The 24745-nt window shown below is 37.8% G+C and overlaps 3 protein-coding genes across 3 annotated transcripts in view; 2 read left to right on the top strand and 1 right to left on the bottom strand.

Moving 5' to 3' along the window:
- Positions 1-281: 281 nt before the first annotated feature.
- On the top strand, positions 282-4259 carry tprg1l (tumor protein p63 regulated 1-like). The gene is made up of 6 exons (XM_005732991.1): positions 282-673; positions 891-982; positions 1062-1112; positions 1203-1328; positions 1640-1793; positions 2321-4259. The coding sequence occupies exons 1-6, from the start codon at positions 446-448 to the stop codon at positions 2513-2515; spliced, it is 846 nt and encodes a 281-aa protein (XP_005733048.1). The 5' UTR covers positions 282-445; the 3' UTR covers positions 2516-4259.
- Positions 4260-4418: 159 nt separating this feature from the next.
- Positions 4419-19873, bottom strand: wrap73 (WD repeat containing, antisense to TP73). Its single transcript, XM_005732994.1, has 13 exons — positions 19727-19873; positions 18710-18823; positions 18397-18549; positions 17393-17509; positions 10221-10293; positions 9375-9478; positions 8327-8413; positions 7694-7828; positions 7356-7433; positions 7179-7281; positions 6949-7074; positions 6114-6305; positions 4419-4842 (listed from the first exon to the last, which is right to left on the bottom strand). The coding sequence occupies exons 2-13, from the start codon at positions 18776-18778 to the stop codon at positions 4730-4732; spliced, it is 1350 nt and encodes a 449-aa protein (XP_005733051.1). The 5' UTR covers positions 18779-18823; positions 19727-19873; the 3' UTR covers positions 4419-4729.
- tp73 (tumor protein p73) overlaps positions 17543-24745 on the top strand; it is a 26817-nt gene continuing 19614 nt past the window's right edge. Inside the window, exons 1-3 of the mRNA XM_005732992.1 lie at positions 17543-17675; positions 23364-23459; positions 24455-24605. Coding sequence (XP_005733049.1) covers positions 17644-17675; positions 23364-23459; positions 24455-24605 — 279 coding nt within the window. The 5' untranslated portion in view covers positions 17543-17643. The remainder of the gene's footprint in view (positions 17676-23363; positions 23460-24454; positions 24606-24745) is intronic.

Below are 24745 nucleotides of genomic sequence, written 5' to 3' on the forward strand. Positions count from 1 at the left end.
ATTGTAGTATAACTATCGGGTTGCTGTGGATTTAACTTTGATATAAAACGTACAAGAACAGCATCTTCAGGAATACTAAGTGGCAGTACAATTATTTAATAATTACATGATAATAACGTCAATAGAATTGGGCAATAAAAACTAGAACATTACTTTAGATCATTTACGGATCATGCTAGTGAAAATGATGAAAAAAATGGAACCAGCCAATTTATTTAAAAAAAATATTTACTGGTAATTACATGGGTCAAAAACACCGTGTCCCTTTAACAGGAAGGAAATTAAACGGGGGAAGTGAAGCAATAGGGAGCTACTTCCTCGTTACCCCCACAATCACAACATTATTTGTGCGCAATGGGAGAATCTGCATCGTCGGGAGGAGATTTTTAGATCTAACAGTGGGTGCACATCGTTGGGAAGCTCCGGGAAACACGTACGTTTCATTATGCTTCAGCTCAACGACGCAATGGAGCCGGAGAGTCCGGGCGCTGCGGTTCTCCACCCTGCAGAAACCGAGGAGGGGGTCGAGGTTGCCTTCACGCCGCCGGAGGCCGGACGAAGCTTTGGACACGCCGCCTCCGTGGCCTGCTGTCCCCCGTTACAAACGCTGACGCCTTTTCATGTGCATAACCCCACCATGCAAGCGAAAGTGAAGGACTACTTCGTGTTCAGAGTAAGTTGCTGCATCCATTCCAGCTTGCGGTGATAAGCCCGTTTGTTTTTGTATGAACCACTCGCACTTATCGTACGCTGCTTAGGTACCTCTAAGTAAACACGACCACCCCCAGCCGTAGGCGTCAGTGCAGGGCAGCATGTTGTGACAATCACAGTAACAGATCACAGGGAGGATGAGGCTCAGATGATTTACGGTTGTGTGATGCTGATCTCAGCCAGGTACCATTGAGCAGGCGGTGAGCGACATCAGGACTGTGGCACTGCCGTCCGAGGATGGAGAGGTGCTTAGTGTCTGGCTGCTGGCTGAGTAAGTATCCCGTCATCATGTTTATTATCAGGCAGGAGGCATAAAAATGAACTCTTGTGTGAACTATTGTTTTCTACAGAATTGATCACTGGAATAACGAAAAGGAGAGACTTGTGCTGATAACTGATAGGTGAGTCAGAATCATACCTCATCTTTAAGTGACTAATATTTAATGAGGCATATCAGGTAGCCAACAACATTGTCTTTACGTTCTCTGCAGGTCCCTGTTGGTGTGCAAGTATGACTTCATTAACCTGCTGTGTCAACAAGTAATCAGGATCTCTCTCAATGCTGTGGACACCATCTCAGTGGGCGAGTTTGAGTTTCCACCCAAATCCCTCAACAAGTATGTCAGAATTTCAGCTTGTCAACAGCCAATTAGTATTTACCCAGAGTACATTAACAAATAAATGTGTAAACATTACAACATTAACCTTTAATATTAGCAAAACAGAATAATGTGTCTTTTAATTGTTTAAATAGCAATAAATACATACAAAAAAAATGTTTCCAAATTGATGCACACAGAAGTAAAATGTAAAAACTTACAAAATGTCTTTTGTAAACCGTTGTGGTCCATCTCTGTGGTTGTGCTGCATGAATGTCGTCAGCTGTTTGATATTCTAATCTTATTAAAACTGTTGTATTGTCAAACAGAAGAGAAGGCTATGGGATTCGTGTCCAATGGGACAAACGTCCCCAGGCTTCATTCATTAATCGCTGGAACCCCTGGTCAACAGAGATGCCCTACACCACGTTCACAGAGCACCCCATGGCCCATGCTGATGAGAAGGTGGCCTCTCTGTGCCAGGTACAGTCACTTTAATTAAATTAAGCTAAACATGCATTTTTATTATTTCCGATAATGGGCTACTTGACGTTATGAAAACTAAGCAAATAAAGCTTCAAAATGTAAGCTCTTTTCTATGTTGTGAAACAATGGTGACGGCTGGTGAATGGTTGTTTCAAACAACAAACAGTCACAGTTCAACTGGAAACAATGGACTGATTGCTTGCCTTAAAGACATAATTCAGCCCTCAAGATAAAGACAGTTATTCATACTTTTCAACTTGGTATATCAATAGATATTTTTAAAGCCGTTTGTTTATATTTTACTGGCAAGACAACAGCTGTGCCTTGGGTAATTTCTCATCCAGGCATTGCTACATGCAGTGAATGAAGCCCATTCTACTGCAAAATCTTGAATGTATTCTTTATTCCAGAGCAACCTCAGATACTTAACTCCAGACAGCGACTCCTATTTTAATAAATATATAAATTGTGCACTTTTGAAGTGGCTGTTAATAGGTTCATATTTTTTCCTTCTACCTCCCAAGTTGGACAACTTCAAAATCCAGCTCGTGCAGGCAGTGAAGAGAGCCCATAAGGAGCACCCGATCCCAGGTCGAGCTAACGGTGTGCTGATCCTGGAAAGACCCCTGCTTATTGAAACATATCTAGGCATAATGTCCTTCATTAACAATGAGGCTAAGTTGGGCTACTCCATGACACGCGGCAAGATTGGCTTCTAAATTCAGTCGTTTCTCCAAACTACAACATTTCAACTCATGTGTCTGTGTTAAACTACACTGTCTGAGGGAAGCTGCAGTGTAATGTGTAACATGTGTGTGCGTGTATGCAGAATCCAAGAGATGCCCACACACCTTCCTGAGTCGGTGTAATGGTCAGCCAACTGTACGTAAATGATGCACAGCACTGTAACAACTGTTTACTCATTCGTTTTTTTGTGCCCCTAGTCCCCCCCCTTTCTGTCAGAGTTCCACACAAGTGTCACACACACACGACCTTCAGGAGTGTGTGGCCGTGCTATAAGAGTTGGGAGATAAAAGGCACAGCACGTACTTTATATTGAGCTTCTTGAAGTCTCACGTTTCTGGTTTAACCACTAAATGACAGACTGTCAAATTGAATGTGATATTTAGAACAGTGAAACCGTATCATCGGCCAAGATGAGTTCCACGTTTGCTACATGATATGGTTTGTGTTTGCATTATTCGGACCACAGAGCCATAGAGTAGCTTCTTGGAATGGAAAAGCAGCTGATGAACTGAGTAGGATCGCCGTGTCACATAATTATTCAAATAAATTTATGTCGAGATATGGAAGGAAACTAGATAGGAGAGCATAGCATCTGCAAGGCTGTGCCCTAGGCTCAGCTTTGGTACTGATTTGCAGAATGCATGGGCTTGTTCAGTAGTAATGATGAATTACATATCAAAATCCTCTCTCTTGTATTTAACCCGTGTTTTATTTTCAGTGCTTATATTTACCTAAATGATGTCTTTGCTTAGAGCAGGGAGCCACCATTTGCAGAGCTGTATTAGCTACAATAACAAAAATGTTCTTTTTATGTCAGAAATAATATGTGCAATGTGAACATGTAAATCTTTATGTTTGTTCTGTGAGTTGCCATTACGGTGCTGCAATTTGCATTTGTTTTAGACATATATTTGCACTCAGCTGTATTAAACTGTGCAGAGGGCGGGTTGGGTTACAAAGTGGCACAGATGCAGATAAAGCTTTGCATAAGTACATTAACTTCCTAGAATGTGTGCGTTGTGGATATTATTGTCCAGCCAAAGGTTACAGAACATACTTCCATGCATCGCCAATACCAACAGAAAACATCCCAAAATGCCTTTTTTTTCCTGGTCTTATTTGTGCATGTTCCCTGCATGTTCAGTCTGCATGACAGATGGTTTTTTTTTAAAGAAATATCCCAAGTGAATCTGTAAATACTGATTGTTTTGTTTATATACATTTTTTCCAATGCATTTGACTTAAGCGATCTAAGAATATGAATATACCATTAACAGTTCTCAAGTATTTTATTTAGGGATATTAACTCATTTCTACAAACACGTGAAGGTTTTGTTTTTTGTTTTAGATATCTGTAGCACAATAGCCACTATGGAAAATTAAAAATGCCTCTATGTTTTTGTCAGGGCTGAGGCTTGGGGTGGATATAGAACTGCTTTACGATTACGTTTGTACTGTCGAGGACTGAAACTACTAGGACTGATTGAAGTTACAGTTCAAGTGGCTTTAGAGCAAGATGATGCCTTGAAGACAAGAAATACTGTCCTGATATATTTAGTACTGCCTGTTGCTGTTTGGATTTCTTACTGACATTTCAGTCTGGTCATAGCGGGTAACGCCTTTTACATGCTATAAGTAATGATGCAGTATTTGCAGGTTAAAGATAATGCAACTTGTGTCATGAAGAACTGCTTTAAAATTACCAACTAAAGAAAACTGTCTCATGTCTTTGCTCATGTCAACAGTGCGACTACATTTCATCAAGATACCTAACTGTAACTCAGCTACTGATTTCAGTAACATGACATATACCGAAAACAATTCATATTGATTAAAGGCTGAACACACTTTTAGAAAACTGGCACCATAAGCAACTATATTTATGACAAAGTTTATTTAGAACAAATATAAAATTTCAAGGTGAAACAGGAAATTCTAGCAATAAGTGAAATCTATAGAAAATTGTAAACTTTCACATTCTCACAGTGTTTGCAACTAGTGCTGAGTACATATTTCTCAGTAGGAATTACTTTCAATGTTCCAGTAGCCCACACTTTTAAGAGCAGCTGCAGTCCAGCATATGCAAGCTAACATGTTCAGGAGTGTTCTCACTGGCCATTGACTCAGCTTGTGTGTACAGCTAAATAAGACTGAACTATGACCCAGTTATTTTCTTTTTGTGTGCTTTACTTGTCTTCTTCATCAGTTTCCATGTAGCACAAACACAGCTGCTCCTTTCCAAGCAGTATCAAGGAGTTGCCACTGCAATGCCAGTTCAGAGAATGAACTTGAAAACCACCTGGCAGGAATAAAAGCGAGATAACTGTGATGTCAATGTCTTTACACATAAACATGCTCATAGTAAGAAATCAGTATCTAAAAAATACACTTCAACTTTGTGTAATGAGATTTTCAATTTCAGGGACATTTAAAGCAATAAATGTAAAGAAACAACAGACAGAGTAAATTGATTCTATTTTCAATTATAAACAACACAATCTTAAACTAAAGGCAATATGTGACTATGTTGCTATGAAACTACAGGGTGGGGCATTTATATGTATACATCGTAATAACATGGAAATGGTTGGTGATATTAAAGTCCTGTTTGTGGCACATTAGTATATGTGAGGTGGCAAACGGAGTTTATGGTGTATCCATATAAATGGCCCACCCTGTACTCGTTCATTTACTAACAACTTCTCAATCAAAAGTTGTTATTAAATGAACCTACTATGGATAAACCTCCTTTTTGAAAGTATGACCAAAATAATGTCCATGTCTGTAACAGATGGTATGCCCTCACAGACTCTGATCTATGCATCACTGAATCAGTAAGGGTAGGCAAATAACCTTTGATGAACAACTATGGAAGGTTATCCAAGACGCCCAAAAAAACCTGAGCACATAGAAAAACTGTCCACATACACTTCAGAAAAACTGGTGCAGTTACAATACTTTAAGGTTTCTTGTTTTCATGTAGTTTAGCAAACAAAATGTTTTTTAAAATAGTTTGGTCCACTAAGAGCAGACTGCATTCATTGGTCCTTGTTTTTTCTTAAACCTCTAACCGAGATCCACACTGACTGCTCTTAAGCCCAGTGCAATGAAGTGTAGCTTTTTAACATAAACTAGAACTTCAGCCAGTTCTAATTTTGTTGCTAAAAATTTTGGCAACAACCTTTGACTAAAACTAAAGTTTGATGCTTAAATTATAATTAAAACTAATAATGCTTAAATCAAAAGACTACGATTTAAACTAAATCAATATTTGCTGATTTCCACTCATTTCAGCCATGCTGTTTTAAACAATTTGAGAAAAACAAAGCAAAAGCATGTTTGTTGTCAATCTTAAGTTCTATTTCATGATATCAGTGTTTAATATTCTATTAGTGTAAAAAATAAAATGAATGAATTTAACAGCGACCTTGTGGTTACCATGGAGATTAAATAAAACGACAGGATGGTTACTGGAGGTCTGCTCCTTTCCTATATCTGAGAACAATGTAATTAAGCTTTGGACTCCCAACTACGTGAAAGTTCAATTGTTTTAGTACCCAAGGAAATTACCTTCAGTTGGGACCTGAACAGCAACACAGCCTCCTGGAGACCAGAGATAGAGCTTGGTGTTGCCAGTACATAGTGCCAACCGGGGATGGCATGGGTCCCACTGAAAACATCGTACTGCTGATGTCTGCTCCAGCACAGCCTGCAGGCTCATCATCTGCATGTTCCACACCCAAACAACACTCGCCATATTGTCTGCAGTGACAAAAATAGTCATACACATTCAAAACCACTCTCAGCCTAAAGAGCCAATACTAGTAGCATAACAAATGTACAAAACAAAAGTCAGTCAGTTTTGTACAATATAGGGTCAAAATTATGCACACAAGGTCAAAAATATACATAAAGCAGCACATATTTTGTTAATTGTCCCTTAGCACCACACTGCACCTTGAACCATCAGCATAATTCTTGTTGAAACTGATGTAATTCAAATCAACTTCCTCTCAGCTGAGGATGAAAGCGGTTTCTTTTTAAAACCTCTGCAAGTGGAGTTACAAAATACAGTTACAGACACAGTTAAAGTTGTTTGAACTGATGATGCAGAAATCTGCAGTTGTTTAGAAATGGCTCCAGGACACATTACAAACTTGTGTAATTCAGTTTCTCAGTTCTGAACTATACTTTTGCCTTTGACAAGTTAAGAGGCTTTTTGGGACTTTCACCACCACATATTTAAGAATCTAAGTGGGTGCAGATTATGTTGTGCAATCTTTTAGGCCAAGAAAAAGAGCTGTTCACAGAAATGTTTCAAAGGTCAGTATTAATAAAACATTCCTGTCAACAATTAGTGCAACAAGAAAGTTCAATAAAAAAGGTAAAAGAAAAAAAATCTCACCATTTTTGGTGGCTAGATAGTGATTGTTTGAGCTGAATGCCAAAACGGAGACCCCAATCTTGGGGTTGGCTCGGTCTGGGTCTGGTTTGACCACAGGAACTTGGACTGGCAATGAGCATATCTCATCTGGATGAGGCAACAACAAAGAATTTATAATGAGACAAAATTGGTTACTTGACCTTGGTCATTTTAGACAAATATCACTTTAAAAATGAATACTGCTTACGTACATTTACTCTGGGTGTTGAAGAGTGTGCTGCCAGTAGTGATGTTGTGCAGAGACATTTCGTCAGTGCCAACAGCTGGCCTTCTCTCCACTTCTTTATACACAGTCTAAAACCACAAGGAGTAATTAACTGGCAATCAAACAATGTCTTACAGGCCCATCAAAAACGCTCAATACTCACAGCTTTTGTGCTTTCCACTGTTGCAGGGTGCTGAAACTGTGCGATTTTTTTCCATGTGATATGATTGATGATGCGCACCTGACATAAAGATAAAAGTATCTTAATTTCACTGATACTAAAAATTGCACACAACACATTCTGCTCAAAATAAAAATGAACCTGAAACTATACTAAAACTTTTATTTAAGAGAGAATGAAAAAAGTTGTGAAGCTTTTTACGACTTTAGGAGGAACTGCATGAAATTTGTGAAAAGGAAGACCTCATCTAAAAAAACAAACAAAAACCAAAAACAGGCAATCATCAGGAAAGAAGCACAATTTTTTAACATCATCCATACTTTTTCATCATAGCTGCCAATTGCAAGGAACTGGCTACTGGGGCTCCAGGACACAGACTTGACACCCAGCGACCATTCATAGGCACTGTAGGTTGACAGCAACCGGCCATCCAAAGAGTAGAGCAACACCTTATACTGTGTAGAGGATACATACACATGAAACAGTATTAATAATAATGCTAATACTAAGCACTTAAGTACAGTGGTTAAGACAACCTTTAGTAGACAGATGTTGCAGACAGATGTCAGTGTGCTTCATTTTAAAATTTTATGACTTTTTAAACAGTGTAATTACATTTTGCAGTATTCCTGTTTCCAATATTATGAGACTCTTGTGAGGTGATCAACATAAATTTGTCCTATCCTGCATAAGTGTTTACTTAAAGAACACTTGTACCTATGTATAGTACCCCAACCATGCCTCAAAATTTAAACTGCAGATAATGTTGTTTTATAATTTAAAGCTGACTCTTTGATTACGGTCTTCCTAAACTGGAGTTTTTAAACTATTCACTTGCCATTCTTGCCAGGGTACACTTTACTGAGTGATTCACTGATGACAGGCTCATGTTTAACTGAGATAGGTAATTTGACATTACAGTGATGGATCTCTAGTGTATTAGGTTAACTAACTTCTAGACAACTGTCCCATACTGCCAGCACACAGCCATTTGGAGACCACTCCAATCCTGCCAGGTCCTGTGTCTCAGTCTCAAAATGCTGTAATAAAAAAGTGACATTAAATGAAGTTAATTAAGACATTCATTTTTAAAAAAAAAGTGAATATCTTAAACTTAATTTTTCCTCATATCTAGCACAATATAAAAAGATAAAAGGAAACAAAATACAAAATAAAAGCTAGTTTTAGCTGTTCCCAGAAACACTGTGTTGGGTGTCCAAGGTTCATAAGTGCACACAAATACCACTCTGTCTGATCTGGTTGAAACGGAGATAAAAGAGAAATCTTGGTAACTGACTCTTAGTGCTCCTGGCTACTTTCATCAGGGCATATTATAGGCCCTGTTAAAAATTATGACCCAGTGACTTGACAGCTTTGCCTTGTTGTAGTCTTGCTGTTTAAGTTGTATTAAACTGGATGATCTCAGACATCTACTTAAAAACAAAGCAGCTATTCAAGTAAGACGTGAATGCTAATGACTTTAATTAATACTAGAATCTATTCGCCTTTTATGGGATGAGCATTTGCTGCATTACAAACATGTGCCACCTGCTGCTAGAAAAAGCATAAAGGCAAGTGCCTCTCAGCTATTTGTCCCTTACAGCACATACTGTTTTTAGAACTTTTGGACTAAAATTAAAGCACATCAGATATAAAGTAGTTCCCCAGCAGAGCCTGCAGAGAATGATTTCACATCCCATGTTTTGGAGGGAAAAGGGGAAAAATGAAAAAGCAGTAGACCCACACAATGAGATCAAATCAAACTGGTATGAACAAATTACACAAATACCATAGATTCAATTCTACGTGTTTTAAATATAATGTAGCAGCAAATTTCATGTAACAATAAAGATAGTCATAATGTATGGCTAACAAGTCTATATCTTTTTGGGAATTGAAATTAAGGTCCCTTTCACTGTAGTTTACATGTCTTACTCAATTGATGAGTACATTAAAATGGCCTTACAAAAAAAAATCTTATGCAGCTGTAGCTCTACTTACCCTGAGTAAATGCCAGTCGTCACACACGAATATACTAACAAAGTCTTTGCAGTCACGACGTTCAGCCAAGGCCATATAGGACCCATCTCTGCTGAAATCTATACCTGTGGGTATACAAATGGTTTCTATGGAAGATCAAGAGGGAATTTGAACAAATTCCAAAGAACAAAAAGTGAGGAAAACAACTCTAAAATGCCACTTTATTTTCCAAAAAAACCCTGCTCACTGGTAAAATAATAATAATAATGATAATAATAGTAAAAGGGACAGTATTAAAAATCTGAGCATCAATGACACATAAAATAATCACTTTTTCTTCACAATTTTTTAAAGAGGATATTTAGTCATAGTAACAGAATAACAGAAAGAATTTCAAAATAATTTAATCTTTCTTTAAAACATGTCTATGTAACAGCTTGGAAAAAAGACAACTGTCCATTCTGATCACATAATACATGGCTTAATCTATTTTTCATTATCTAATTCTTTGGCACCATAAAGTCTGGTATGCAACCATCATGGCGATATTATTTATATGACAGCTCTGAAGATACACAGGTTGCAAAAGGGCATGGTATTACATGTGGAAAATGGGGAGAGTCAGACACAATCATTTTTCCACTAGTTGTTGACAGGCCTGTTATGAAGAGCATGCCCCATTTACTGAAGAGAGGCACAGCTGTCAGCATAGAGGACCATAGTTTGGACCCATATCCTTGGGTAGAGCCACAAGGTAAAGAACGGCATGCGATTCATGGGGAATGCCAAGGCATTTAGACTGCTGGCCATGTCCTCAGGTACACTCGTAGTAGACATACATTCATATCATATCAATTTCATACTCACCTTTCTGACATGCTTTGGGATACTTGATGTAAGATACAGCTTTAGTGCACAGTGACCAGACGGTGATTCTCAACTGTAACCAAATCAGAGAAAACAAAGAAAAGGCAACCATATATTATCTTCCAAGTTAAATGATGGAAAAGATCATTCTACCAGACAATTAAAAGAGTGTAAACACATCCATCCCTTTAACTGCAATGACACATTCACACTATTCGACCACTGGTCTTCAATAAGAAAATTTAATTATAAGTTATTTGGTAAGTGTTACATCCATATGGCAAGTGGCTGTCAATAGACACCAATATGAGGTCAGTCAACCAGAACACATTTCTATATGTAAAGATCAGCTATGCAAATCCAGACTGCATTTCCCACCATGCACTTTAACAGCTGTGGAAAGACTGTCTTATGTCTTTGAAGGGGCAAAATCTCTGTGAGAGTCAATCTATCTATCATTAGACGATGGCCTGGAAAGGCCAAGTGTGTGGAGTGTTGTCAATCAGTCTGCTTCCCCAGGGAATGAATACACATGTTTAAGACCTGTAGCCACTGAAAGGGACCAAAGGAATTAAGTTTAAATTAAGACCTGTTTAAATTAAGTTTAAACCTGTTTGCTTTAAGTTAAAGTGTAAGTTTAAATTAAAGTTTTAAGTTAAGTTTAAACCTGTTTAAATTAAGACTTGAGCACATAAAATTAATAGATACAAAACAACATCTCAACACATAGCAGGAATAGGACCAGTCAATTTAGTAGCCAAGATGTAATGTCAGACATGTTTGCCACAAGTGTGACAAATTGACAGCAAGTTGTGCGCATTGCCACAAATGAGAAGCAGCTAACTGACCACAAGTCGGCATAACAAAGAGAACACGTGTTAATTCTAAGTTTTGACAGCAGTCACTTAAATACCCAGCGGCCTCACTTCAGCCAGACTCATGCCAACAAAAGCAAGTGGCCAAACATGACAGATATGCTGATCTAAGGAGTATGACAAGCGGTATCTTGACCTTCAAATAAGGAGCACCAGAAGACTCTTGAGACACTGTTACAGAATACATGGTTTGTACTGCCTATATGTATGTGTTAAGCTGTTCAGAGATTGATTGATGAAGTTAGATTCAGCAGCAAAACTCAACCTTGTTGCCAATTTTCCCCATTGTTCACTATAATACAATTGCAACATTACCATTCCAACAACAAATTTCTAAAACTTCCAGATGCTAGAAAAACAGGTTTTGTGATATCTCATCGACGCAAATTTTCTGGGCTGAGCAGATGAATCACTTTTTATGTTTTGTCTCCAGTTTTGTGCAAAGGAATATTATTTTTGAATCCTCAATTAAGACTTAAAAATAATTTTTTCAGTCTTAATTTTTAAGACTGGTCAATGTAAATGTTTTAATACAATTTTTTTGTAATTGTAGTATTACATCTGTTTAAATAGTAATGGCAAAAAGCATGCTGAACAAAAATGTGAATAATAATTTGAACACAGAACAGTTAAAAAGGCAAGGGCTTTTTTGTATAATTTAAGGTTATTGAAGAAAAGCATTTTTTATCCTTGGAATAAATGGTTTCATTTGAGTCTAATATGAGTAGAAGTAACAGTAATAATAAATTATTCTTCAAATAACACTTTATTTTTGGCAGTAAAAAATAATGTAATTGCCATTTAAGAATGGGCAGAGTTAAAACTACTGAAGTGACGAGGCTTTCATCAGAGTGTACAGACAGATATTTGAAACGGTCCAAGTCTGTCACCTGACTGGACTGAAGTGTTGACCCGCGTGTTTGGTCCAGACATCCAGCTGTGTAGGCTCTGTAATAACACCGCACCGCACGCTTCCTGGACATCCCCTCAGACATGGTGCCATGACAACTAATACCAACAGCGCTCAAACACAAACAGACTTACACTTCTTAAATACCCTGAATCCACCACATAAGGGGCGCTGGGAGATCAAGACCCAAAGGCAATGTAACTTTAAACCTGGTGGAGGAAGGTTAGCATGAGGAAAATAGGTGAGAAATGCTTTTCCGTGTAGAGTGAAACTATCTAAAGGGGTAAAACTACCCCTTTAGATAAAGTATCCTCACCAAAGGTAAGCAGAAACGTAGGACTACGGTCTGGGGGCAGGAGTGGTGTTAAAGACAAAACTCTCCTAAAAAAGCTGCTGTTTATTTATCAGAGAAAATTGTTACGAAAAGCCCTTGGAGACTATACTAGAAGGTGGAGCAAATAATAATCATGACAAGTCAATATTCTTAAAATGATGTCATCAATTATTGGGGTTAATTTATACCACTAAATAAATGTAATATGTGATATAAGGTATTCTTAAAAAAATCAAATCAAATTACAATTTGGGGACCTTCCCATCAGGAAAACCTGTGGGCAATATGATAACTGCAAGAATGTAAATACTACAGTTACTGACAGCAATCTGGAATAAAACGTACCCATCAGCCATTCTTGTTGCGCGCCTAAGCGAGTGTGAGAGAATGGTCGAGTGTATTTGATGCCATATAGGCCTATCTGTCAGCAGAGGATTAGCTTGTAGGCATTCCACGTAGAAAGCCATCTCAAACCAATATAGCCTATTTCTCCTGTTACAGCCTTATGATGCTACCAAGGAACAGGAGCCTTTCACAGCCCACATAGGGTATGGAAGAGCTATTGTCCCCTGCTGCAGTGCTTAGGCTCCCTAAATTTACAGTTCGGTCCGGTAGCATTGTTGGCAGCCACATTGCTGCCAACAATGCTACACGTTAGCAAGGCTACAGCTGTACTAGTAAAGAATTCTAAGGCTAATCTGATCCCAACAATGTAAAAACCATTAGACAAGTCAAGCTCAGCAATGTCCTTGGCTGGACTTTTTCGACCCTCAGTTAGTAAAGCAGGATTAATGTGGATGTGCGAGTGGCATTTTGTGAGGTCCTAAGATAAATGAATGGAATTCAAACAGGAGACCAGTTGCGTGAAGTCTCACAATACATAGGCTAAGTTTCAGCAATGTGACTTTTTATTACATCTATGACAAATGTTTTAAAAATCTGGGCAAAAACAAAGTAGCTGGCTTTAAGGTGCTTCATTTCACAACATTTAAAGTAGTGGTTACTGGTTCTGACTTCTACAGCTTTTGTTAACACTAGATAGAATATATAATCATTTTGGTACAGCCACAATGACAGTTGTGACCTAGAAATTTGAAAGATCTTTTGCTTAAAAAACAAAACAAAAGAAAAAAACAACTGAGACAGCCAGACAAACACAGACAGCAGATTTATTGATACATAGACAGACAAACACATACACAGAGGCATGATCCACACCACAGGCAGCTGTCCCTAAACAAGTTAATATAGCAGGCTGTTTATGAGTGGGTTGAAACTTAAGCCTGACACGAACACCCGCCTGGCACAGCCTTAATGAAATCTTGGGCTGGGGTGAAGGTAAGTTCAGTGGGCTCTCTGGAAATGCCACAACAAGTTCCTAATTTTTCTTTGTTGATTAAATTGGTTTTGAAACCTGCACCACAAAAGGCTGCTCAGTAAGCAGCTAGTAAAACTACTTACATCTAGCCAGTTATGAGAGAGATGGGTAACTACAGGTTTTTCACTCCATAACAGCAAAGATTAAATGCTTGTACTAATATAAACATGTTTTGACAAAAACCTAGAGTTTAGGACAACGACTAAACCAAAGTGTTACTTCAGCAGAAAGTTTGCACAACAACCATATTGAGCAGCAGCTTCACCTGTCACAGACAGACACAGCAGCTGCAATTGTTCACACAACAGTGGCACTCCATGCTGTCTGACATTGGCCTTTTAAATTGAGTAATGACCATTAAACGTAGCACATAAAGTATCATATCACATCTCCTTTTCACAGTACATGCAGAATATTTTCCTCAAGTGCCAGTGTATTATAATTGCTCTGACATCTGTTTGTCTTGGAGCTTGTCTGTTTTTTGGGGCTCATTTCTGAGAGTTGTTTACCAGAACTACTTGGTTTGATTTGGTTTGAACAAAATAGAACATTAATTTATAGATACACCGTTCTCAGACTGAACTTACATTTTCACTCTTCTTCATAGAAAGATAAAATAATCTGCACTGGTTAGACCTTTCAGCCTTAGTAGCTCTACAACACAAACTAAAACACCAATGGCACAAAGCCACCATATGACAAAAAAAGGTATGGTATTAGGAGCAACTTGGGGTTCCTTGGCCAAGGACATTTCAACATAAAGAGGGATAGGGACTGACATGGGAAACCTCATCTACTACCTGATCCCAGTGACAATATCAGTATAGCACAACATATTCCAACAAACTCACAAAAAACAGCCTTCAAAATAAAGGAAAATGAGCTCTACAAAAAAAATTCCATATAACACTGATTTCAGGCTAAAACTAGGGCAGCACAATTAATTGTTAGAAAATCGCGATCTCACTTCATACTTATGTGCAATCTCATTTCGAAATGACAAGGATTTAAAAAAAAAAGAAAAAAAGATGATGATTGTACTGCATTTTGATCCAGGACATAAGTTGCATGAAAACAAGCGCTCACTCTTCCTGCTCAACAAATGACAAGGGCGGAGGCTTATACCAAGTGATACAGAAGTCAGCTGGCATGGAAAAAACAACAGAGAGCACGTGAGAGATGACGAAGCTGTAAAGGCCAAGAAAGTGAGGGGAATCCATCCTACCTGAAAAAACATCCTACCCAATGTTTCTGCGCAGACGCGCAAAACCAACGCCGAATTAACTTCTTTTTCTCTCACCCATCCGGAATACTTCTTAAGGTTATGGTTATGGTTAGGGCTATGGTCAAGGGTAGGGTTAGGTTTAGTCGCAAGTCACCATCAAATTATGATACGGGTAGGACGTTTTGTCAGAGTAGGATGGTTTCTCAAAACACCGTCCCGCAACTATTTTAAAAATGTTGCACTACCTGCTCTATACACGCAGTGTCGAGCAACGGTGGAGACGGAATTACAAGCAGTACAACATTTTGAGGCAACGACAAAACGTGACACATTTGTTTTTATGTTTATTTATTGTTTTTATGTTCAGTCTCAACTGTTACAAAGTTGATGTGCAGTTAATAAGTGCAATAAATATTTATATTGGAAAAGAAAATCGTGAGAGAATCGCGATCTCAATTCTAAGCAAAAAAATCGTGATTCTCATTTTATGCAAAATTGTGCAGCCCTAGCTAAAACTACAAAAATTCTTTCTATTCTAGCATAATTTGCTTTTTTCTTTTATAGTTTTTCGTTTTGACTGTGATTTGAACCAAAACTGCACTTTGCTATACCACAAAAGGTGCAAAGCATAACAAGTTAATATTAACTATGTAGTACATGTAATTAATGAAAACAATAAAAAATTTTGTCCTAATGATGGATACAACGTTTTTCCTCTTTTCTCCTTTAGTTGCTTTTAAGGTTTTTTAGAACCTGTTTGCAGCACTTGGATATTGGACGAAAAGGTGATTAAAAGGTAAATAAAAGTAATGACATCAGTTTCATTTTCTAATAGCCACATATAAGTAAATTAAAAAAACAAACATATAGTTAAGAAATGAAAGAAAGAACTCTGACATTTTGTTAGAGAAACTATAATTAAGTATCAAGAATCAAGAATCACCACAGCAAGGCACTGACAGCAAGCAATTTAAATGAGGTTATGTGGAATGTGTTCACAATTCAACGTAGAAACATAAGAAAAATGAGTACAGCTTATATTAACCATTCAAAACTGCCTACACACATGCTCAAATGCAAGATTACTGCACTAAGATTGTCTATTCACTAAGCTGAACACAAATTGCCATAGATCTTTAGGGAAAGAAAAAGCATTTCTTTCAAATTCTTTTCCTTTTTAAACTTTATTCATTAATAAAATTCTGACCAAAACAAAGCAGACATACCACAGACACTTGCACTCTACTCCAGACAAGACACAGTTGTGTATTAGACCACAACACCTGTTAAATGATTCCTGGAATCTGGTTCAGTGTTACAGACATGGCCTGCCGTCGTATTCCACAAGCCCCAAGGGTAGCTGCTATAACAGCACCCCTTACAACATATGCTTACTATGGAGAGAATATAAAAGAGGAATTTTGGAGGCACAGGCAATTTATTTGGTTTGTATTTAGTTTTATATACTTGCACAATCTCAAAATCTCCTCAGCTGGAATTTGGTGGGTGCATGTACATACTGCATGATACCTCAAATTTCAAATATTTTAAGTAATGATATAAAACATAAAAAGATGCGATCTTAAAGACTTTTGTCTGTACTTTCTCCTTAGACAAACAAGCTATTTCTGGTATCAAATATGTACTCCTGTTTTGCAAGGTCATTACTGCGGAGTGAAGGAATGTCCACAAGTCACGACTACTGATGATTTTAAAAGGAGAACAAAATCTAATTTCCACATACTATGTATTCTTGGATCTGATGTTTAGAGCATACTACTATCAGCTACAAGTGAACAATAACTAACAGTCAAATAGTCATCAAGGATGGAAATCATTATAAAGCGCCTTGAGGCAACTGTTGATGTGATTTGAACTGTCCATGTGATTTGGCACTGTACAAATAAAATGAAATTGAATTTAAATAAAATGAAATGAGCATTTTGGCTCTTGTCTTATAAAACATATTTCTGCTTGGCTTTTTATTTGGGCAGTAAAAGTAACAGCCATATAAATTATTAATGTTATTTATTTAACCTGCTCCTGGTTAGTGTATGGCGTTTCTGATCTGGTTGGTTTTAATCCATCAGTGTTGGTAAGCCTACAGTTACTGTATTTTTATGACCAATAAAACATCATTAAATAGACTTGATGCCAAACAAAATACCAGACCTCCATCGGAAGGGCATATACACATTGCACTGGTGTTCCAGAGGTACTAGAAGCCCATGTATGACAGGACGCTAACAGGAGGGCAGCTATGAAATCAGGCTGAATACATGTAGCAGGTGGGGGGTGTAGGGGGCAGTCAAGAAAGGCTCTGGTGTCTGGCTATTTTCAGGTCCCCCGTTCCTTGCAGGCCAGCAACAGTTGATACCAGACAAGCATAAAACACATTTCCATGTGCATCAATGCACATACACACACGCAGAAACCAACTTCACACTTACATGGAACTCGGTAGTGTTGAGAATGTGACGTCCATCTGGACTCCAGCGTGAGGAGACTAGTCCTATTGAACCCTCATCAATCTTGCAGTGCCAGTCCGGCTGTTCAAGAGACCACACCTGAGAAAAAAAACGTCAGAAGGAAGACAGAGTGCGACACCAGGACAGCAAACGGCAATTACTCAAGACATCCTTTACACACATCCTCTAACTTTCTCAGTTTGATTTCAAACAGTAAGAACACATCAGACACAATGAAAGACTGGCACTGGATACCCTTTCAAAGGTAAGCAACTTGAGCTACGATGTGCATGAAACTGACATCACTTCAGTAACAATAATTACTGCAATTCTGTCACTTTGAACACTTTTTGATCATCCTAAAATAAAGAAGTTAAAGCACAATAAAAAATAAACAGCATGGTTCTAGATCATCCAATGACAGAAGTAATGAATATAAAAATTATTGTACCTATTTGAATGCTAAATAGTGAGTTTCACTGAAAGCAGTCTCAGACTACTTCATCTAATGTGGAGTCTACTGTGTCCTTAAAGTAACAGCAATAAGAATGTATGTATAAAAAAGTTAATTAGTATACATTTTTAAGACTAAAAGAAGGATGTACATGTTATTGACACTTCAAACAGGACATGTCTAAAGCCTCCAAAAATTTAAAGTACAATATACAATCTCAAAAAATTACAACTGAAGATACGGAGTACCGGTATTTGTTTTGAGGAAGTATTTCTGTATGTCACTTCTAAATTTAGGGAATGTGGCATAACTGGTTTATTGGTAGTTTGATTAAATAGAGCCTGTCCAACTGAAATCCACATAAATCACTTTAGTATTCAGTTTCTATCAATCACCCCAAAAAACCCAACATTATTTAAAAGAGTTTGTAATTATTTGTATAATCGTGAACAGTGTTCAACTAGTAGACTGACCACCTTCATTCACACCACATAAATGGTCAGATAGCCACATTACTTTTCTCTCAACCTACCTGTACTAGTCCTCTCTTGTACATAGCACACAGAATAAAGAGAGAATCAGAGGACCACTCCATATGAGATATTTGGTCAAGGCAGGTATACAGGTGCATAATCTGCAAGGTGCTCACATCTCGCACCACTAACCTGTACTGCACACATGTAGCCTGAGGAGTAAAGCCAAAGACAACAATCAGCAAGGAAATTACCCATTTCCATCTTATCCATATGGAAATGGTAACATAAAATGGGAATGAAAAAGATTTCGTTCTACTGAAAACAATTAAAATACTACAAAAATACATATTGCATTACTCAAACACTTACCAAATACTTTCCATCTGGGGAAACTTTACAAAGCTGATTGGACTGCTTGAAGACCTCAGAGAAATTCATCTTACAGTGACAATTGTTTTGTCATCTATGAAGCACAATTTCCAACTGAAATGAAATTGATTAAGACATTAAATCTTTTACGGTAAAGGACAAAGGTTGGTTAAAGATAAATCAGAGCTGTAATATTTTCAGCTAATATTATTTTATTATTATTCACACTTCTGGAAATACGTTTCCAAAAATACTTGTGTCTATTTTTCTTACACTACATTTTCCATAACATTATTTACTGTAGATATAGTTATTATGTTTTTATGTCATTTCGATTTTGTAAACTGTGCATTGTGAACATAACAGCTCAATAGGGGACACGGGTTAGAAATTAGCAATAAACTCTATGTGCAGCGCATCAGTTTCATGCTCCGCACTGGGAACATGTTAAACGTCATCGTCCTTTTCAAATACATAAATTTTAACTAAAACAATTGCAAAAGATTTGCAATTTGTACCACTAATGCCAACTTACGTAGTTTGCAGATATTAACACGTGATGGCGCTAAAGGTCCAAGAAAATGACTAAGCCTCAGAAAATAGGCATGCAGAAAATACACAAAAAACTTTTTCGTACAGGAAAATAACTCGACTTATATGGCAACTACTTAGCTACATAAAACGGACTTAATCCTTTCCCAAATTGAGCATCATCACAAACAAAGCAATTTTCGTAGCTATCTTGGTTTAGCTAACTCTTAAGAAAGACCTGGAGGAAACTAATTCGTCGAGCAAAGCATGTCTGAAAGATGTGTTTCACTGCGATTTTTGTCATTGGTATCAAATTATTTAACCAGTGGATAAGAACTGACCACTACATGCTTAAGGTAAAGTTAGTTGTTTAACTAGCTGTCACCAATGACTGAGCTCGCTCGAGGCTAGCATGTAATGCTACTAGCAACGAAAAGCTCTATGGTAGCTTTCGACCGAACATCACCATTTAATGCAAACACTTACTTCTAGCTTTACTTGAGTTGTTTTTGTCACTTAAAAGATTAACGTAAAAAGTTCAAGAAAGACTTCAGAAAAGTTTTTTCTCCACATGACTGCCTTCTGGTGCATACGCTGTTGATTCGACTGCTGCTGGTTTGTTTGGACGAATACATGACGACATACTGATGTTGTCCAATCAGCGTTTGCTATTAGAGTTTTCTTGCCTTCTGGGAAATGTAGTTCATAAGTGTGTTTTGCCTCGTTTCCTACTGCTCGCGAGTGTGTGTTTCTGTACCAAATCAATACAAACCTATAAGCATCATATTATCATCACAGGGTTATGGGCTTTTAATCGTGTAGTGTAATTTAGAATATGATACATTGTTTTTCATTTCGCTCATTGCCTTAAGTTCTTCCCCATCATGTTTCTTTCGTTCTTAATTGTATCCTACAGTTGTATATATATACTTGAATGTATAAGCAAGGGCAGCCTAACACATTTATATATATATACTTGAATGTATAAGTAAAAGGAAGCCTAACGCATTTTTATTATCCCCCAGCATCATCTCCTGGTTGAGCCAAAGCTTTCCCGCTTATATGCGGCTAAACCGCGCTACCGCCTCCCTGCTCTCCCAGTGCAAAAAACGCTTCACCTCCTCCTCGGTCACCCTCAGCAAAGATCACACTTCTCTGGAGAGCATGCAAATCAGTTTTCCTCTTGAATCCGGTTAATATTGCTTCTCAGAAAAGTCAATCAACTTCAGTCATTGTTATCAACCTGAGTCAATCGATTTTTTCCAATTTTTTTCCCTTGTTGCTATTTTTTATGGAGGGTCACTCTCTCGGCACGTTCGATAATAAACAGACAGCTGCTGGACGCAACATATTTCCTGGGTGTTTGGATTGGAATAAGAATAACCTTCAGGTAGGCTCACGTCTATTAATGTTTAATGAGCTATATGTTACAAATGGTGGTCTGGATTTTACTTATGAGCATTTTTTCCTCCCAAAATGTGACAATTAGGCTGAGTTTTAAAAGAAGCTTATTCACAAGACGTATTGAGAAATGTCAAAGGATGGGTAAGAGTGAAATGTAAAAAATAAAGTAAAATTTACTGTCTACATTAAAATCCTTTTAGTAATTTCGTTGATCAAGGTCGCGGTTTGGATAGCCTAATGGTCTTTTTCACATGGCTGATTCTTAGGGCAGTAGCCAATACAAATAATAAGGCCCGCTAACAATAATGATGATAATAATAATGATTTAAATGTAATACTAGGCCTTTTGAAAAAGCATCAGCGTACAGCAAACAGAGCCTATGCAGACTATAAGGCCTGTGTTGCAATTTATTATTTGATTTGAATAACCCACTTATACTTTTTGTCTTTGAATTTCTTTATTAATTTTATTAGGATACATTTCAAGGTAAAACTTTCAATATGCACAAGGAGTGACATCCAAATACTTCAACCACGACAACGCTATGAATCCTTAATATTTCACGTGGCCCTAAGGAAGGCCATCGAATCTAAGACCATATTTTTAAAAATTGATTTATTCTCAATTAAGACTTTTCTCCGAATAAAATGGCCCTTGGGACGGCACCGTGTGTGTATGTGTGTTGTCATGGGTGCTGTAACCCTGGAGTGGAGATACAAAATAGAGACAGGTGAATATCACAGAGGCGCAATATCATATTCAAAAGGAGGGCGAGAGTCAGGCGACTAGCAATGTTTTATTGAAATAAAACGGTAATGTTTCTTATCATGGGAAAGTAGACAATTACGATAAAAATGTATATAAAATCATGTTCAAATCAAGTAACAAGTACATGCCAAATCGTGCCAACGGTACTTTCATTCAATAGGCCTAATTCATTTTGAACCTTTGGGGGTTTTTTTGGTTTTTTTTATTGGGTTTTTTTTGGGGGGGGGTTGCTTTTTTTGTTGCTTTTTTCAGGTTTGAATGATCGACTTTTAGTATCTATCTATCTATCTATCTATCTATCTATCTATCTATCTATCTATCTATCTATCTATCTTGATCAGTTAAAAAACGGGCTAAGTGTAAGTTTTTCCCCCTGTGGTGCGGGCTAAGTGAAAAGGAGGTAGGCTATGTGTCCAGGTGGAATGCCAATTAAGCTTCTCAAAGTGGGGAGCGGAGCTGCTGTCTTTTCTGCTGCTCGTATCGCACTGGTTCTTTGTCAGATCCCCTGTGCGAACATACTGGTTGATTTGGGATTTTCAAGGCGGCACTGAAGGACGAGCTGGTGGGAGCTGGTTTCTGCGGCGGCATACTCCGCGGGAACAGCGGGAACCTGAAACCACACAGCTGAGCTGCAGCTCCACAGTTCCAAATTACAAGTGTCCACTTACGTGTGCGGGGGTCTCTTAAAGATGCGCAGTGCGCCTCACTATTGTTTTAATGCCAAATGCAATGGTTTTTGTGCCACGCATAATCCGCAAGCTTAATGGCCACAAAAACAATTACAACAAAAAGTAAGGAAACTAAGGAAAGCAGCCTTTGTTCAGGACACATGACATCACTTTAGATGTTTACTGGGTTGGATATCGTCAATCGATTCCGTACAGACCAAAGTGAAAAGACCTCTGTTACCTGGAGATAAGACTATAGGGTGCAGTAGACTTACAGATTAAACTTAAACTCCTAAATTCATAGAATTTGAAATCTGTATCTCCAGCCACACTGGCTAAAACACCGAAGATTTGCGTTTATTTATGTACTGCAATTTACTTCTCTCAGCCTTGCACCTTTGCCACAGTTTTTGCCACAATCCTGCAGAGGGGTTACTAAGGAGATGTGACGCCGCCATGGTGGGCAGCAGTGGGTAGGCCCACAAAAAAATGTTTGTAGGACCAAATATGCCCGACAGGATTTTCAGTTGGATGTGTTCGTCGGCAAATCGAGCTGGAGACTCAATGGAAAATCAAGACATCCCCTTATCGCCTTTCCCGGTAGGCCTGTAGTCGGTTATGCTTCTATTCTAGGTTTTTGCAAACGAGGCTAACTTTGACAGCTCGATACTTATTTAACACTGCAAACATGCCCGGATGTGACGAGTACCTTCCTAAATTTCCACAATCATGCCATCATTTTAACTTAACAAGCGGCGATACTATGTTTTCTGAATAAAGTTGCGTTAATCTTGCGAACCGTGAAGACCGCTTCGCTCAGGAAACCAGATGCGCATCTACTCAGAGCTATCCTGACTTGCGTTTTTACTTAGGCGACTCCAGTCTGAATACATTTTCGAGTTGTAGTGCAGGCGTTATTTCCAGACAGAGACGGAGGATGTGATGTTCAGCCTTTGAGGGACAGAAGCCTCCCCTCGGAGTGAGACGGTGATGAGTCAGGCAGGCCCGGGCAAGCCCAGGCCCCACGACACCTTGTGCCACCTCAGTGGGACTACATTAGTGCGATCACACCTGGATGAATGTGCGTTTGTGTTTTGAACTTTTGTCTAATATATTTTTTAACATGGGAAAAAAACGACCATATATTTGGACTTGCACGTTTTAGTTTTTTAAGTTAAAAGTCAGTTTTTCGGTAATTGTTTCAGTAACTGCCGCCCTACATTTTTAAATTAAGAAAAGAGATCTTTGTGTAACTGTCCGTGCCTGTGTGTGTTCTTTGTAGAGTGGTCTGCCCCTCGCCAGACTACCCATCATCTAAGATGTCCCAGTCCACTGTTACTGAAGAAGGAGGCACCTTTGAACACCTGTGGAGCTCCCTGTGAGTGTCAACATCACTGAAAACTGATATACTTCCCATCATGTTTTCCAAATTATATAATAATCTGATTAAAAATGTAAGTGTATCAAGTTAATTATATGATATATCTCTCCATTATCTAAAAGATTATTTTCTTACAAATTACAATTCCTAATATGTGATTAATTTTAATGCCACAATTTTATACATAATATGAAGGAAAGTGAAGTCTTTTTTCTGTATAACACAGTGAAATTATTTAATATGTTTACGAGAGCTAAAGATAAATACTTGCCTTATCTAACAGCTGATTTATTTTTTTTCCTCTGTGTGGGCATTATTCAGCAAACGCTAAAAAGTACTGCTGTGTTTTAATACTTATTGGTTAAAAAATGACAATATTTCTTACTGCATAATGCACACAAAAAGAACAAAACTGTCACTATGAGAATTCAGATTTGATTTCTCATGTTATGATATTTTATTATTTTGGATGACAGATTATTTATGCAAGTAGGATGATATCTTTAAATTCACAAATTTGCTAAGAAAAAAGTATATTACCATAAAATTATTTCTTGTTATCATTCATTTTTATTGCGCTGAAAGAATAAAGATAAGCAAATAGTCCAAAATCTTTAAACTAAGCAGCAAGAGAAAAAGGGGGGAAACCCACATTTGCCTGCTGTCTTCCTTCTTAAGACACACAGCAGGAAATCTACAGCTGGAAGGCTCAAAAAGAAAAGAATCGGGTTGTATAATAATTGATCGCAAGGAATATAAAGGATCATATTTGGTTACAATTTAAGGAAGAAAGGATAAAAAATGATAGTACTTGGTAGAGATAAAGGGTATACTTGTATTCTATGACTTACATGGATAAAAAGTCTTTTTTTTCAAACTCTTCTTTTTATATAATTCTCTCTATTAAATGATACAAAAACACACCTATGCTATAATTACTTATTGAAATCCCACATCTCAATAATCATCTTATATGCATTGTGTGTTCACAGAGAGCCAGACAGTACCTATTTTGAGCTCCCCCCAGGCAGCCAGCCAGGTGAACAACCAGTGCCGTCTACCAGCAACCCGGGGAACCACCACAGCACTGCAGAGGTCTCCATGGATGTCTATCATATGAGAGACATGAACGAGAATGTTATGGTAGGAAAATGAGTTCATCTCACACATTGTGGTCAGACTTTGCTTTTATATAGAATCTGTTAAGTTTTTCTTGTCATTATAGGATGTGGTAGTTTATCTTGTGAGAACACACGCACACATCTAGGAATGTTTTTTTTTTT

This window comes from Pundamilia nyererei, unplaced genomic scaffold, assembly GCF_000239375.1.
Source record: "Pundamilia nyererei isolate P.nyererei 1_Seehausen unplaced genomic scaffold, PunNye1.0 scaffold00049, whole genome shotgun sequence".
NCBI lineage: Eukaryota > Metazoa > Chordata > Actinopteri > Cichliformes > Cichlidae > Pundamilia > Pundamilia nyererei.